This window comes from Chenopodium album, chromosome 9, assembly GCF_948465745.1.
Source record: "Chenopodium album chromosome 9, dcCheAlbu1.1, whole genome shotgun sequence".
Lineage (NCBI taxonomy): Eukaryota > Viridiplantae > Streptophyta > Magnoliopsida > Caryophyllales > Amaranthaceae > Chenopodium > Chenopodium album.
The window spans coordinates 6,038,479-6,056,819 of NC_137842.1; the positions used below are offsets into that span (position 1 = coordinate 6,038,479).

The window sequence follows — 18,341 nt, forward strand, 5'->3', positions numbered from 1 at the left end:
AAACATTCCCGACTCCGTGTCTTTGGTCCGCCATGTTGTTGAAAATCTAACTAACCAAGGCACCAGAGGCATGGTCAGTTTCAATCCTTTGCTCCAAATGCTTCGTAATATTTTGCTTTCTGTACATTGCAATGTGCCTTGATAGCTCAGGATTCACAGTGTGATTGTGCTCATTAACGACTTTCTTAATCTGCCACACACCGTCACTGTGGCCTTGCCCATACAACATCACTGGACATTCACATTTTTTACTCTTTCTTTTCTTCAATGGCTCATCATATACCACAACCCTCTTCCCATTAACCCTCTTCTTGTATGTTGTAATTCCATAACACTCGCACTTCCAAACATAAGTGCTATATGCCGCTTTGTTGTAAACATCATTCTTTCTCCCACCTATACATACAATTCCAAATCCCTCTTGCTCTCCATATGTACGATAGTAATTATTCATATCATCCCAAGAACTAAACTCCGTCCCTACTTCTGGATGAGGTAATGCAGCTGCACCTATACATCTACCTGATCTCGAATTGTGTAAGTTGTGTCCACAATCATTATTCAACTCACCAACATCCCAGCTGGTTTGTTGATTATTGTTGCAGTCGAGCCTTCAAAAAATAATGGATGGGAATCCATTAATTTTTCCCAAAAAAAATGAAAAGGAGGGAAAAATTTGGGGGATTTAGATCCCGCCATGAATTTGGGGGAAAAATTGGAGGGATGAAATATGTGAGAATTTCCATTTGTACAGTACAAAAACATTGGTCCCCCACCTGTTGTCCTTTTCTTTTCTTTCATTAAGCTATTTTGTTTGCATTATAGCCTTTTCAATTCTAGCTTTTTTTTTATTATTTTTTTTTTTATTTTGGTAGAGACCATCTTTGGTCTCAAGTAGCTAGAGACCAAGAAATCCGCATATAATTAATGTATTTACATTCCACTTTTAATGTTTGGTTGACTAATGTACTTTTTCAGCCTTTAATTTTTCAGAATCCTTGTGCCAAATTACAATGAATATGATTGGTTAAAAATTTTCAATTAGGAGCATGTGATTTGTCCTTTTTTTTGGCAAAGGATTGATGACATGTCATGAGTAATCACTAATCTATCTTTGTTTTACTCAAAAACATTATTTAATGTTTTGTACTTCCCATTGCATTATCTAATTATTGTTATTTGTCTTATTCTTTCCTCCTTAATTCCCGTTTAAATTTCCAAACATGAATGTAATTTAGGGACGGAGGGAGTACTTTCCATAACTAACCTAATGAATATGATTGGTTCTTAATTTTCAATTAGAAGCATGTTATTGGTCTTTTTTTTTTTTTTTTTTTTTTTTTTTTTTTTTTTTTTTTTTTGCAAAGGATTGATGACATGGCATCATTAATCATTCATCTATCCGTGTTTTACTCAAAGACATCATTTAATGTTTTGTATTTCCCTTTGAATTTTTTCATCATTGTTACTCCCTCCGTTTAGTCCCATATACTATTTTGGGCGTTTCAAAATGATCTACCCATATTGAATCTATTCTTTTTTAAATTTTATTTTATTTTCCTAATTTGGTCTTATAATTTCTAATCCCATTAGTGGATTGATGACATGACAGTAATTAAATATTCTGATTGGCCATCAATCCCATTAAACAAGCATTGTAATTGATGCTTTCCAAATAAAAAAAATCACAACATTTAATAAGATAGAACTATTTAAGCAATTTTTGTACTAAAATGTAAGATTCCAAATATTATTCATTCTCTTATTTTTTTGTGATTGATTCTATATGAGACTAACAAAGTGAAACGAAGGGAGTATTTGTTAAATTCTTTCCTCCTTAATTCCCGTGTAATTTTACAAACAGGAATGTAATTTAGGGACGGAGGGAGTACTATTAACCGTTACCTTGACATCTAACCTCTACCCACTACTAATTGACCGCTATTCGTTACCGTAACAGCTACCTGCTACTCAACCGCTAAAAGCTACCCGCTACCGCTGCTTTTGCCAAATAAGACCAAAATTGGTTGTTCTTTACAAAATAACTATATGTTCTTCAATCTTCACAAAGAGAGTGAAGGATAGCTCAAGTGGTAATTTATAATTTGTTCATTTTTGTAATTTGTTTTTTATGACAATTTTTATTTTATTTAAATTTAAAATTGGGAGGACAAAGTATATAAACCACATAGTGACAATATTAACACTTTTCAAAAATTCCCCCATTTTCAGATTCGTGACTCCCTCTCTCTCTCTTTCTCTCTGTTCTTTCTCTCTCCTCCAGAGAGAAAGCAGAAATATCACTCAAAGCCACCCCTTTCTTCCTTTCTATGCACTTTCCTCCAAATTCCTCAATTTCTTCCTCTGTACATGCTAATTTCACCATTAATCCAACTCTAGGGTTTCATCAATGGAGTCGAAATCTCAGGGGAAGTTCAGCTATGGAAGACAGTCTTCAATGGCGCCGGAACGCGAGGATGATTCCCCTAATTTGTTCGAGAATGTTGAGTTTGATGAGGAAGGAGTTAGACTGATGTTCTTGGCGAATGAGGGTGATTTGGAAGGGATTAATGAGGTTTTGGATTCTGGGATTGATGTTAATTTCAAAGATATTGATTCCAGAACTCCTCTTCATGTTGCTTCTTGTCAGGGTCTTCCTGATGTCGTTCGATTGTTGCTCGAACGCGGCGCCAAGGTTGATCCTAAGGATCGTTGGGGTAGCACTGTAAGTCTGATTATCCACTATTTATTGACAAGTATTGTAATGTTTGTGATTTTTGAAATCATATTGTGTTTTATATTTGATATAATTGTGCCAATTTGTAGAATTGGGAGCTTATTGCTGTAGGTTTACTATGAATTTATTATTGGGAATTTGGGATTTGATTTAAAAAGATTACTTTGCACTTGGGTTGTGGCAATGGATCATAGTGTCATAGTTTGGTTGTGTACTTGTGTTAGTGTTATGACTTATGAGGGAGAACTAGTGAGACTTTTAGAATTTGGAATAGAGGGAGGTTCGTCCTAAATTTAATCGATGTTGTGTTCGCTAGGCTTACGTAGTACTCTCACTGACTGTCCTTTTTCATGCCAACATTGAGAATTGACATGCTTATGAAGCAAACACATGTGAGATGGATAGAGATATATATAGAGATGGGTGGGAATCTCTATGATCCAACGAAAATGTGTGCGCATTATGGTCTTAGTGATAAAGCTTACTTGGCAATATGTGGAACGTGCCACTAGAAGTACTTGGCGGTATCATATATCTTGAGACCTTATGGGAGACAAGAATCGCACTTGACAAATGTCTTCCCCTTTCATTTATTAGTGTTTACCTTTCTCTCAAGTGGAAAACCTCACTCCGAAACCCACATAATTGTATAGCATATTAGCATGCTGCATGCTAGCTTCACAAGTTAATTATCTGATTAATTCCTAATAAATGTAGTTGCAGAAACCACATGGTTCAAAGTTGTCTAGGGCCTAAAAGCCAAAGCATAACCATTTTGTAACTTGTTTGACTATTATGATAAGCGATCACTGTGAGATTATGTCTGGAAGACACATTGAATGTGATTTTCATGTTTGCTCATCCAATTTGAACCTTTCAATACGTAGTTGTCATGATTTCTATTTTGATTTCCCTTCTTCATTTTAGGGGTCCTATGTTTGTTTTGGTTCATATCCACTGACTGGTGTTTATGCTATTGCCATCGTACTATTGTTTTGTTGCATGTTTCTTTTTACTCCATTTAGTGGCCTTTCAGTAGGTTGTTAGTGTAATTGACAATGTTTGGTCCTTATGGGAGTATTGCTGATTTCATTTACACCACTAAACTTACATCATGCTTTGATTATAATGCAAAAACATCTTTTTTCTTACCTTTCCTTCTGGATCATTCCAACTTTCATGGATTATATTGGCAAGGTAGGTATTAAATCAAGTCCAATGTAGGTTGTGTAAAGTATGATTTTCTTTTGCACTTGTACAATCTCTTTGGAATACTCTTTGGTTAAGTGATACTTTGTATCATTGTACTTAATTAATAACAAAATTTATATGTCACTTATTAAACTAGATTACTTCATTTGTATTTTATTTTGTGTCTAACGATTTAATACTTCCTCTGTTTTTGTTTACTTGCAAGTTGCACCATTTTAACTTATACACTATTCATATACTCCATTTTAACTAGCCTTGATATGTATAATTAAGGATAAGTATATTCATGTGAGGTCTTGTTTTGTTTACCTCAATTTATACTTTCACAATATTAAATTCTTATCAATTTTACATATTAGCAATTAAAGATATTAGTGATTGACATAATGCATTGACAAACGTGAAATGAGAAATGTTGCAAGAAAAAAAAAGTTTAAAAAACAGAGGAATTAGTAATTACTTTGTAATTTTTAGACTCGATGTTCTTTAATTAATAAAAAATAACTGATCTTTGTTCCAATATTGGTCCTAAACTCTCATGTAATGGAATGGTCCATGCTGTTGTCAATATTGTGACGGGGAATAGACTGTATTTTTGTCAAATGCACCATTGAAAAAAATAAAAAATATTGTTGGTTTTTTCTGAAATTAATTTCCTTGAATATGCTTTGCAATAAAAAAACATGAGAAATTGGATGAGATTAATTATTTTGTTAAACTCACTTTCCCCCCCCAATTTTAAACAGCCTCTTGCAGATGCAAAATATTACAAACATCTAGATGTAATCAAGCTTTTGGAGAAACATGGTGCAAAGGTACGTCTTGATGTTTATTTGCATTTGATGCTCTATTTTGTTCTCCTCTTTCTGTATCTGTTGACCATTTTAGTTTTGTCTGTGTGTCTTTTTTCCCCCTATGCCCATTGACATCCTGTTCAATTCTGTATAGGTGGATTCTCCTGAAATCCCTGAATATGAGATTGATCCCAGTGAACTCGACTTTTCCAACAGTGTTGACATTTCTAAGGTTACTTGGTGAATTCACTCTATTGGTTTCCTAGTTTTTCCATTTTGCTTAATTATGTTCATTTAGTTATTACATCTATTACTTTTTAAGTGACTTTCTGGTTTATTACAAAGTTTAGGAAACTTAGCAGTATGTATACCTCCATATGATTGAACATAGATGTTATCTGGTTTTTGGGCACAAGCAGAGCTGATTTAGCTAAAAAGTTTAGTCTTTGGAAATTATGGATTTGTTGTATAGTCACAGGGATCTTTGGACATGTTATGTGCCGGTTAGAGTCATTTTTTGGATGACTAAAAATGAGGATTTCTGTGGGTGGGTGTGTTTCTGTTGGTGGCCGTGCTAGATATCTTTATGTTCCATAGAATGGAAGGATGAAGCAGGCCTGAATAGGATGTGCGAAAGATGTTTATGTTGGCATCTGTGCAGGTGGAAGAAAGAAAGCAGCAAATATATCATGCTTTAGGAAGTAATAATAAAAGCCATCTATAACAAAAAGTGGAAGAAATAAAAGCCATCTATGACTCTCAGTTATCATGTTCGTATACTTTATTTGAGACAATTGCTGCTTTCCTAGCTAGTGTAGTATTTTTTTTTCCCTTTATTTTTGGTTCTTTATGAGAGGATTTGAAGTTATAATGTTAAATAAAGTGAAGATGATGTAGCTCTATATCATGTTATACTACATTTTTTCATTTTACATTGCAATATGTTCTCATCATTTTTCTTATAGTAAGGCACATATAGTTTTGGTGTCAAATTATTTTGCTTGGAATCTCAGCATTATCACTCCCTTGTTCATCAATGTCAGGGTACTTACCGCATTGCATTGTGGCGGGGGATTGAAGTTGCTGTAAAAACACTTGGAATTGACGTGGTGATGGATGAAGAAAAAGTGTGAGTTGACCCTATATCTCATTTATCTGTCTTCTGATTAATTTTGTTAGTCCCTGATTAATTTTTAAATTTTCTCCTTGGCTTGTAGAAAAGCATTTACAGACGAGTTAGCGTTACTCCAAAAGATACGCCATCCAAATGTTGTACAATTCTTGGGAGCTGTAACACAGAGTAGCCCAATGATGATTATAACAGAGTACTTGCCTAAGGTCTTCTTTCCAAATGATATTATACATTATAATATGCTGTCTAGTTTATGATGAAACAGTTAAAGCTTGATGTTTTGCTTTAAATATATTCTACCTGCTTTTTTTTTTTGAGCTTTACTCAATTTCAGTGTTCTTCACTCTTCTTCCTATTTGCTAAGCGCATTTGTACCCCTTGTATGTCTTTTGCTCTTAATTTTGAAACAATCTCTTGCTTTAAATCTCTCTCTCTCTCTCTCTCTCTCTCTCTTTGTTGTTGATTTTTTTTTTTTTTTTAAAGTTTTATTTTTAGCAGTTGTCCCTTATTAATCTTTGGTAATATTAAGCATTCACATACCCCACTTTGACCATCTTTGGTAATCTTTACATTAGGAAAACTTTGTTCCTGTTTTGAGTTACACTCATTTATCATTTTTCTAGCATCTGTTGTTAGGATTCATGCCAGTATGGTTTTAGTTGGAGCATAGATGTTATCACTTAAGTAAAAAGAGGTTTAGGTTTGGAATCTAGTGTCTCAAAGTGTCTTCTGTTTGGTGGAGCCCAATTTCCTTTATAACAATAAGCAAGGAGGGTCTTTAAAAGAATTAATGGGATGTATTCACAGGAAATTGTGTCTCTTGTATTACTCCTGGGTAATTTATACAAGTCTCTTTCTTTTCTTTCTTTGTAAGGTTTAAAGTAGAGCCATTTGGCTTCTGGTGAAAAAGTTATGGCTGGGTAAAATCCTTTTTGTTTCTTTCCCTGTCCTTACCAACCCCTCTTTGTACATCATGGCATTATCGGTTCTTTCATGATTAGAGAGGTCAGGTATTTAGGTCCTATTCTCTTCACCTTGATTTTGCTGAATTGAAATAATTTTTTTACTGAACTAAAATTATTTTTGTTGAATTTAATTTTTTTTTCTTTGATTCTCTATTATATTTGTTCTTTAAAGTTATTGATTTTTTCCGATTAAAACCTATTTAAATTATTTATAGTGAACTAAAAATATTTTTAGTGAATATTATTTGAATAAGTTGAAGAGAGCATGGCTTTAGTCTGAGTCTTCAGAGTAAATGTGTTGTGCTCTGATAGTCTGATATTATTGCTGGTCAGATTGAAGAGTTCAGTGGCTGAATATGCATGGTGCATTTTCTTGTACGCTTATTGTACACTCTCACAAACTACTTGATGTTTAACCCTTCTGAATTTTTTGGAAATGAAATTCAAAGGTTAGAAAAAGGCGATTTTTTAAATCTGGACATAGTTTTTTGAAGTTCATACTAATGATAATCAAATTGAGATATTTCTCCCTACTGTGTGTGCTTTGTGCTAACAAGTGGTAACCCTAAAACCCAGAAACCACTATCTTTGCATTCTGATTTGGTTGTTTGGATTATTCTTGTGTCTTGTGATATTGCGAGGATGGAATGAGTTGGTATAGCTTCTGCATTGGGTTTGAATAAGATGTAGTGGCATTTTTGCATGCATTGCTGTTTGTAAGAGATGTGGTAAGGCTCTTTGTGGGAAAGAATTATTTTATACTTCATTCTATTTTACGCATAATTTTTTATGGTGAATAGTCAGTTTTAGCCATACTTTTATTCTCTCTCCTCCTTATATGAGAGCAATATCTCTCCTCTCCCACAAGGCCACTAGTCACACCCAATTAACAGACCATCATCCAATTTCTCTCTCCTCCATCCATTGCACCATACCTCGTTCCTCACTACTATCACCACCTCCTCCTCCGCTCGTCATCTCTTTCTCTCTCCTCCCCCTACCACATCGTACCACCACCACCACCACTAAATATAACCTCCTCTTTTGCATTTACACATCAATGCCCTCATCATCACCATCCCCATCACCACGAGATAGAATTAAGATCTTGATTCGTCGGTCTATTGGAGGCTTACATCGCAGACCCGACCCGTGTCGATTGATTTCATCAATCTATTGGAGGCTTACACTCAAGACTCATGTCAGTGGATTCCGTTGATCTATATGAGGCAAGAAGAAAAATTATGGAGAAGGGTGGGGGGCGGGGGTAAGGATGAGTAAGGGTGCTTTTGTCTTTAGCATATCTTTCCCACTTCTTCTTAATTTGTGTGCCAAAAAGAAACGCGTCAACTAATAAAAAAACGGAAAAAATAGTTTCTTTGTATTGATACTTTCATGCTTCAAGGACCTTTCTAGGATCATCTTTATTTTATGTACCATATGGCATGCATCTTAAATCATTAGTTTCTAGAAGGCTACTTGTCTTCTTTTGATATAGCTGCATACTTTATTGTATTATTTAACATTTTCTTTATTTGAAATAAAACAAGCATTTACAGTTTGCTAGTTCTGTATGTAGGGGGATCTTCGTGCTTTTTTGAAACGGAAAGTTGCTTTAAAGCCATTAACCACGGTGAAGTTCGCTCTCGATATTGCAAGGTGGCTTCTCCTGTCTGCATATGAAATCAAACTACGATATGTTTTTGTTCATATTTTTGTGTTTCATGTGCATGATACTCAATGAACAATGAAAAAGAGAGAGGCAGACAAAAAATTCTAAGCTATTTCTCTGTTTGTGCATCTTCCTATATTTCTTCAATGCGTCAGTAGTCCTTAAGGTTTTTATATCGTAATCATCAATCATGGTCTATGGCAATTTAAAATCTGTTGAGGATTTTGTGAGTAACTTTGATGTGCATAAAAGAAAAAATTAAAACAGAATGTATATCTTGATATTTTGCACTCCTCCCATTTATTAGTTACCAGATTTGAAGCATTGGGAGTTTGGGATCAATGTTGCCTTACCGGTGCAGCTTAGCTGAACCAAGTTCAAGGCTAGCTATGACTGAGCTATAGGTCTGATTAGTTCCAGTCCTTTCTCCTTAGCACTCTTATTCTATTTGTCTACTGGTCAACACCTTCAAAGTATTGGAGTGCAATCTGTGGTCTTTAATCAATATAAATCAATGACTTTGATTTTTTTCAGTTCCAAAGTATTTTTTCCCTGACAGGGGGAGGGGCTGGCTTGGGAAGCCGAGTGTGAGGAAGATTATGTGAATTGCAATTATGTGGAAGGATCATTTTTGGTCAATTATGTGGATTGCGTATGTTTGCTTGTGATTCTTGCTCTTTAGACTGCAAACCTATTATGAATACTCTTTGATCTGGTCTAAGAGAGAGAAAAAAAAAAGACACCAATCAGGCAATCACCTTATTTTTCTTGGGTGGTGTGGATTATGCTGTGAAGATTAGTAGTTTTAGAGCTGAATCTATCATTGTAGATTTGCTGCTCTCCAATCCAAATTAGCTAAGTGGGAGCTTTGTCAGACTATGTAACGTCTTTGATTAAATGTAGGTTTAGTAGAGCTATTATGGCTTCTGTATTCTTAAACTGTATAACATTAGGTTTACATTTGTGAATGCTTTACGATTCCTCTTGTGTGCCTTTTATTGTTTAAAAATTTGATTCTGGAAAATAAGGTTCGAGATCTTTGTAGGTAGGCTCTGAAACTGCATAATAGATTTGGTGAAGCTTTCATTGGTATGATGGGGATGCAATTTGCTTTACATTTGAAAGACTATTATATTGCAGGGGAATGAATTACTTGCATGAAAATAGACCAGCAATTATACACCGAGATCTTGAGCCTTCGTATGTCTTTCTAACTTGTTCTCTATTATCTTGACTTTCATTTTCAAGTTGTTCTTTTAAAGAATGTGAAGCTATGCATAATGGAAGCATTCTTAGTCTGTATTGGTTAAGATGGCAGTAACATACTGCGGGACGATTCTGGGCATCTAAAAGTTGCAGATTTTGGCGTGAGCAAGCTACTAAAAGTCTCGACAACAGTTAGAGAACATGAGCCTCTGTGGTGTCAAGAATTTTCATGTGAGTCTTCTACCTTTGAATTTTTTCCTGGTTATTGCTTTGGTTATTATTTATTTGCTTGTGAGACTAACGCAATGCGTTAATTATTTGGTTTGGGTTTTGAAAGGGCCTACAATGGTTCCAAGCCGTATGTTGACTTTGTTTAACTTTGGTTTGAATTTACTTTCGTTTGGTTTGACTTTTGAAGTTAGTTTTATTTTGAATGGTTTTTGAAACGAGTCTTCTGCTATGTGTCTTTAATAAATGCCTTAGCCGTTATCACGGTGGCGGTAATGTCTTAGAATTTCCTATTTCGTATTTTAAAAGGGGCAAGACGGGTATTTTAAAGGGAAGGAATTTTTATTATGCTAAATTCTTATATTTGGAAATTATTTGTTTTGGTTGTGTATTGTATGATGATGTCTCTACTTATTGATATATGTCGTTGTGATATAAAGGATTTACTGCTTTCATCATCTTATGCAAATATTGAATATGAATATCTGCTAAAGTATACAAAAAGCTCCTCCAAAAATGGGATATGAGAGAAAGACGAGAAATAGAGGACCACTAGAAAGGCTAAATAATGAACGAGGTTGTGGAAAAGTAGATTAAATATGCCTAGGGAGCTGGGTGCTTTCAAACTAAACACCTAATATATTATGATTTTCGTAGCTGAATTATGACTTTCATTTTTTGGAATACACATAAAGCGGTAAGGGTATGAATCTCTTGTTGAACATTTCACTTCTCACTTGGACCCTTCAATCACCCTAATGCACATGTTGGTAGAGAATTTGAATAGAGAAGAGAATCAATGCAATATGTGCTGGCAAGTGTGGCTTTAGATGAGTTTTGAACGGGAACAAGAATTTGATAAACCAATTTCCCTGTAACGTTTGTGGGTATGTAGCAGTTATTTAGAAGGCACATGCAAAAGCCTATAGAAAAAGGATTGCTTATGTTTCATGATTGGCATGCCCTTACATTTATTAAGTTTATATTCCAGTGTCCATAATTTGAGTCAAACACTCAGATAAATACCTGGCTCTTGTGCTCATGTATGGATAATGAGAGGTTGTTTGAGAGACCTACAAACTTATTTACATTTTTGAAAATTATTGAACTAAGAGAAATCATTTCTGAAAATATCGAATTAATCTCTCTCTCTCTCTCTCTCGCTCTCTCTCTCTCTCTCTCTCTCTCTCTCTCTCTGTAGTTCACAAAAAATCTCTATCCAAGTGCTTGGTAAATTAGAAACTTGGAATACATGAACCATTTTCACAAAAAAAATTCTGAAAGAGGATCCACTACTACTTTCTACTTTTGTTTGAAAAAATGACCACGGGAAAATGGCCCTCTCCTACTAAATTTTTGCCAAACTCTGTTTTAGGTACCTTCTTTTCTGTTACAATTTATTAGCTGATTTTGTGCATCTCTATATATGTGCTTCCCTTAAAGTGCCTGAATAATCAACATATCATCTGAAATGAATTTGCTTTTCCCTTGTAGTTAAATTACATATTTGTTGAAGTATTTTCATCTCTGCTGCTATTATTGTCAGTGAATTGAATTTCATAAAAATATATTGACTCCTGGACTTATAAATGAATGGAAATAGAAGAGGTACTAGGTCATTAATTGTTCTTTCCCCCCTCCCCCCTATTCTAACCCGTTTCTCAAAACTTTTGCTGGTTGTTGCCTGGCAGGGAGATATGTGGCTCCAGAGGTTTTTAAGAAAGAGGAGTATGACACAAAAGTTGACGTTTTTTCATTTGCCTTGATAATTCAAGAAGTAAGATTCTAGCTTGCCCTTCCCATATCTTACATTGTTTCTGAGATGCTGGTACTGTAAGTGGTCAGTCTGTCAAGAGTTTTAGGAACAGTGTGTCTGATTGAATGGAGTTTAGGAGTTGCTTACATCACACCTTTTTTTTTTAATAAAAAATCATTTATTTAATTTATCATCAAGATTTTAACTTTTTATTATTTTTACGTATTGGTAATAAAAGATATAAATGATTTAGGTTATGCATTGGCAAACGTGATGTAGAAATGTGTCAACTAAAAAAAGAACAGAGGAAGTATTGCTCTCTATGTTTACTAGGCCTCTAGTATCCTAGGATATTCCCAAATTTAATGCAAGATTTCAACTTACGTGACACTAAATACTTTTACTCATGCGTGCTCTTCTTTTTTGAAAAATGGAAAAGTCTTATTGAAGAAACCATCATTCTTAGACGAAAATCATACAAAGATAATAAGGCTATTTTTTCCTCAACATGTTAATCTGAATTACTACCCTTGACATGATGAAAACTATTATACACCTGCTAATTCGAATAAAAAGCACAGCATTAGCCCTGTCAAATCTAGGGAAAAAAAATTCTTAACTCCTGTCCTCTCATCCACATCAGCATTAACTCCAATTTTGAAGGTACCAACTTCATAGTTCCTACTATTTCTGTCTCGCTATAACTCTTTTTTTTGGTAGCTACTAGTTTATGGAGTCTTGTTTGAGAGTTTGAAACGCCATTTTCTACCTTGAACCTTTTAGCAGGCATACAGTCAAAATTTGATGACTAAAATTACGTTTAAAATATAGGTTTTTGAGTCTTTTTTGAGTAAATAAAGACCTTCCATTGAATGTAATTCCTCTTTACCTTTGCATCTCATCTGTGCTGCTGTGCACAATATTTGTTTCACATTTAGCCAAGTCTGAAGAAATGTGTTGGCCTGCTAAACGGTTTAGATTAAAGCTCTGCCAGTTGATATTATGGTGATCAATACTGCAAAACGAACCTCACTTTCTCAATATTCTAAAACTCCATGCACAACCTAGTGTAAGCACTTGAAAAAGCCAATGGAGTACTTTTTAATGTAAAAGTTAATGCCGTGGGGGAAAATTTATCATGTGAAAGCTGGTGCAGTGAGTAAAATTTTATATTCCATGTGAGTGAAGATTTACCTTATTATTTTTACACACTTTCCACTAATTTGTTGGGCATACAAGGGGAGAGAGAGAGAGAGACAACAGCAACACCAAAACTTTATTTCTGAAAGGATGGTCTCAGATGCATAAACCTAGTATATAACATCCAAGAATATCTCCTGTAGTCATCCAGAAAATCCGCTTCCTTCATTTGCATCTTTAGTGAGGTATGCAAGAGGAGATAGAAATAATAAGATATTGGTGGGACCTGGTCAAATTAGGAAGTATTGTAATCAATTGGAAATAGATGAACATTGGAAGTTGTGATTTTGAAATAGAGAGAGTAATATAAAGCTTTTATTACGAGCTTGACTATTTCTTGATTATAGTTATTACACATTTTCCTCTAAACATATGCTTTAGTGTCTATGAGATGATTAATTGTCATACATTTGAATTCATCCCTAGCTACAATAGATTTTGGCAATCTGCCTTTCTAAACACTTAGCGCATTACTCCCTTCATTTTAAAATAAGTGCATCACTTGTCTATGCACAAAGTTTTAGGCCAATGAATTAAAGTGAGTATTCTAGTATGCAAATGGGTGAATTTGAGAATTAATATCTTGATAAAAGGTGAGTGGGGAATATTTTATTCATAAAGGTGGTGTGAGTTTACATGTGGGGAGTTGGGGACCATGAGAAGAGATAGAAAACATATAAAATAGCAAGTAAAGTTATTAGGAGGGGAGAGAAATAATGTAATAGATGGATATTTTCAATTAAGGAAGTGATACACTAATTTATAAATGGAGGGAGTAGCAAAGAGCCTATAATAACCTTCCCCAGTGACTTATTTAGTTCCCTGATTCTCGAAGACTTCACCACATATAGCTAAACTAAACACTCCATTATCCTTTATGTGTAACTTTTGGATCTCCACCATCTATTGAACACGATTTACCTTCCCACGACATGTAAATCCATCCGTTTAATTATTTTCCTTTTGATCCGATCCTTCAATTAAAGAAATAACTACTTCATGAAATGACCCATATGTGTTGGCAACCTTGGCTCTTGCTGTAATTTATATATAATCGTGACCTTTGTTTGATGTCTTTGTATACATGGTGCTTCTTTTTTGAGCTAAACCAAGGTGGGGCCATTAATTAATGTCTGTATCTAGAGAAACTGGTGTTTTTAACTAAAGTTGGCTATAAGAAACACTTGATCCTTCCAAGTGTCCCTATGGTGTGTAAAGAGTTTGACTTGCGAGCTTGATTGTTGGAATTTGCCAAATGAAGATGTGTGTTTTTCCACAGAGCTAATGAATTGTTATTGTTATGATGTATTTTGATGACCCTGTATCACCTAGCTGTTGCGTCAGTCCCATTTGAGATGTATGGGTCTGTATCAGCCATATTGGTTCTGTATAGGCTGTATTGGTTGATGTTAAATGCATGCTACAACTACATAACTAACTATCAGTTCAATCTATGAATCTACTGAAGTTCAGATTTATTATGATGGTTTGTGAGATATGGACTCTTTTTTCCCATCTGGAGTTGGACTTACTATTTAAACTTTAGACTTGTGGAGGTTTATTTATTTATATTTATTTTTTATTTTTATCATTTACATTCATAAATTTCAGTTTCTTATTTTGGTTTACTGTCATGTGTGTCTTCAGATGATCGAAGGATGCCCTCCCTTTGAATCAATGCAAGAAGAGGAAGTAGCTAAGGCATATTGTTCTAATGAACGCCCACCATTTACAGCTCCAGCCAAATATTATTCTCTTGGATTAAAAGAGTAAGTATCCAGGTTTTATTTTGTCTCTTTATTAATAAGCTGTAGGAGAGCTGCTGCAGTTTTTGTCTGCCTTTTTCCAGTAAGGTTGTGGTTAATTCTAAAAAAGTTACTACTTCACTAATATCATGGTGGCAAGTCTTAGATATATATCTGTTAATATTTTGCAGTGCTTGGCTGAATTTCTGTTAAATCTTTTGTACATGTCATCTAATGCAATATATGACCAGAAATTTTGTTTGATGATAAGATTGATAACTATGCTTAAATCCTATGATAAGATTGATAACTATGCTTAAATCCTATGATAAGATTGATAACTATTTTAATTAAACTTTTGAATATTTATCTCCCTTGTGATAGGTATTATGTTTATATAATCTATGTCTGAATGTATCTGGTATATATATGTATCGGTAAAGGTGTGTAGCCGTTTAATAAAATTTTGACACCCATGTCTTCAGGTGAAGAGAATTAGAGAACACAGGGCTTATTAGGCAGGAATTAATTGGCCTTTATATCCCTTTATCTTGTAAATTTGACTGGCAATGAATGAAGGGGCAATATTTGGTATAATCTTTGTTGGGGTAAAATTGGAGATTATGGGTGATCCTGCAAATGTAAAGCCAAAAGGCTTCATGCGAGGGGAGCTTGAAGCTGATTGACATTGATTGCACTGACCTCTATTATCAAACAGCGCATTGATACTGAAGTTCCCATGGGGATTTTATTTCGTAACAAAGGCTTGTGTAGTGTATGTGACCTCACTTGCTGCATTGACATATGGTTGCATACAGTAATTTGTTTGTTGGGTCTTCTTTATTTGCTTTTCATTGCTATAAGATTACTTTTAGATTTTTTTTTGCATGTATGTTCTTTGTATTTGTATCTTAAGGGTATAAACTACTGGGTGTCCAGCATAGCAGGGGGAATACAGTGATTTTTCGCTGAAGATAATTAGCTTATTCAATATTTTAATTTATAGTCTACTGTGCTGACTTGAATATACTTTGCAGATTGATCGAGCACTGCTGGAATGATAAACCAATGAAGAGGCCAACATTCAGACAAATAATAAGTAGGTTGGAGGTTATTGAAAATGTATTGGATCGTAAGAGACGCTGGAAGGTGAGTTATTTAATACTATGGTTGCTAGTATCTTTGCTATACTCAAAGTTATTAAAATTGAAAATGAATCAAGGGCTTAATAATATTGCAAATGTAGGTCATTTTTTTAGCGGCAAATAAAATATAGAATTTTTATTACCAATAAAGAGCATTACAACCAAACCACTAGTACAAAGAAACCACAAGAATAAAAAATGCAATAGCACTAATAAACTCTTACCTTCTAGGAAGGGCAGAGAATAAAAGTCATCATATGCAAACAACTAAGAACAATAAGCTTTCTCTGACAATCATTAGCTCTACATGAAACTGTAAAACAAATTCTATGATAAACTGCAGTTGGAGCTTCACATTTATCATTGAATGCCTTCCTATTCCTGTGAATTTTTATAAACCTTTTTTTTAGCAGCAAAGGGAGGACAAAACTTGCCATTTAAGAGAATATTAAAAAATTATTAGAAAGACAAGCAAAAATCTACTGAAACCAAATTCAATCATGAGTTCATGACATCCTTTAGATAACTTCATCCAATGGAGTCATAGGCTTTTTTTAGGTCCACTTTGATCATGCATCTAGGAGACACATTAACTCTACTTTTACCATTGATAAGCTCATTAGCCAATAAATATTATCAGAGATGTGTCTATCAGGAAGGAATGAAACTAGTTTGAAACTCGCTAACATCACCAATTAACAGCTTGCATTCTCTGAGTTAAAATCTTAGAAATGATCTTGTAAATAACAATACAGCATGCTAATGTGCGAAAATCCTTCACCGTAGTAGGATTAGGAACCTTGGGAATGAGAGTAACTGCGGTACAATTTAGTTGCCTCAGTAAATGAGAACAAAGAATTCTATAACTGATGCATACACCTCTTTCTTAATTATATGCCAGCTTTTCTTGAAGAAAACAGCATATAGTCCATACAAGAAGCTTCCAGATAACATCTTGAAACGTTATATCTTGCTTTTTGTTGTCAACGTTCTCTAGTAACCCCTATCTTGTGATAGATCATAGGAGTGACATTTCTTTGTATTTTAAGTTGATGATACATCTGTTTTGTGAACGTTTTATTTGTTGACATTTTTTCACCCTCTGAATTTGACAGTCTGGACCTTTTGGATGCTTCCGGATGCTAGAAAAGTTGGGCAAGAAAGCTCCTATTGATTCAGGCAGCCACTCGTCCACCTCAATAGTTAGATGATGACTACCAATTGGAATGTGCATTATGTTCATAGGAATTTAAATCATTCTGTACATCCTAAATATTTCTCTGACCGTGGGCTGTTAAAGCTGCTTTTCTTCCTTCCATTCTTTCCTGACTTGCCAAGAGTTTATCTCAGTTTCTATTGAATCTGCTGTGTAAGAAAGTAAGTTGGAAGACCCTTTAAAGTGAATTACTGAATAGGTTATACGCCTGTAAATATGAGACAGGTCTTCTGTGAGAGTGCAACCGGCCATTTCAACTTCTGTGATACCCATATCTCAAGTGAAAGATGGCTGATAGTACTTGTCTTATATTATTAGGATTTTAGGAGAATAAAATGCTCCTCTGTGTGGTAGACAGTTTTCTCAGTATACGTTTGGTCTTACAGATTACATTCTGAAATGAGATCCTTGTACAGTTGAGGAATGTAACTATTTCGGGTTCTGTTGTTAGTAATGACAAATGGTAGCATAACTTTCTTACTTTGCACTAATTTTTGTTTCCATTTTAAAATTTCCTAATTTATGTCATTTAGAAAAGGTTATCGAAGTGTCATTTGGATGTACAAATTTTTGCTCTGATTCAAAGAGGAGAAACTAAGGGTTCATATGGTGTCCATTTTTTTTACACTTATAACACTCTGATTTTAGCACCATTCTCCTAAGTCTATTTATTTAAGGAAAAAAAATTTACCTATATTACTTTGATTATCTTCGATGATTGTATTATTTGTTCGCTTCACAAACATTTGGTACTAGTGAGAGTGAATAATTAATTTTACTCTAATAATACAACATTAATTTAATTGATAACTAGTGAGTAGCTTGAGTGTTGCCCCAAGTTGCTACTTTTGTAATCGTGCAATTGTGATATTTTTTTTAAGCACTTTCAAATCTGAAATTGACATTATTGAATGTTTTTTTTTTTTAAATAATTAAATCATGTGGTGTACAGTCTATACACTTAATTATATACGTGTACATTTCTTTTTCATATTTATAACATGCTTGATAATGGGCTAAGATGGTTAAATAGACAACTTTGTCATAAGTGGTAGTTGGGTGTTTGAATCCCGTTTTTGGTTTTTATTTTCAGAAAAAAAAAAAAAAAAAAAAAAAAGGTCAAACAAGCCCTTAGATTTTGAGAATTTTTGGTTGAAAAAAAAAACTTTATCTTATGGGTGGCAGTATTTGTATAATGGCAAGGACATTGTAACTCAAGGCATGTTCACATTTACTGAATTAAGCTGAACTGAATTGAAGTGATTGGAGCTGAGCTGAACTGAACTGATTAGAGCTGAACTGAACTGAACTGAACCAAGCTGAAACGAGTATT

General features: G+C 34.2%; 1 protein-coding gene across 1 annotated transcript; it reads left to right on the forward strand.

Moving 5' to 3' along the window:
• The first annotated feature begins 2,202 nt into the window (after positions 1-2,202).
• On the forward strand, positions 2,203-17,499 carry LOC145559474 (serine/threonine-protein kinase 12-like). Its single transcript, XM_081620899.1, has 12 exons — positions 2,203-2,725; positions 4,696-4,764; positions 4,898-4,975; positions 5,787-5,872; positions 5,961-6,081; positions 8,420-8,499; positions 9,653-9,712; positions 9,831-9,949; positions 11,638-11,723; positions 14,550-14,671; positions 15,685-15,796; positions 16,908-17,499. The coding sequence occupies exons 1-12, from the start codon at positions 2,411-2,413 to the stop codon at positions 17,001-17,003; spliced, it is 1,344 nt and encodes a 447-aa protein (XP_081477025.1). The 5' UTR covers positions 2,203-2,410; the 3' UTR covers positions 17,004-17,499.
• Positions 17,500-18,341: the final 842 nt, after the last annotated feature.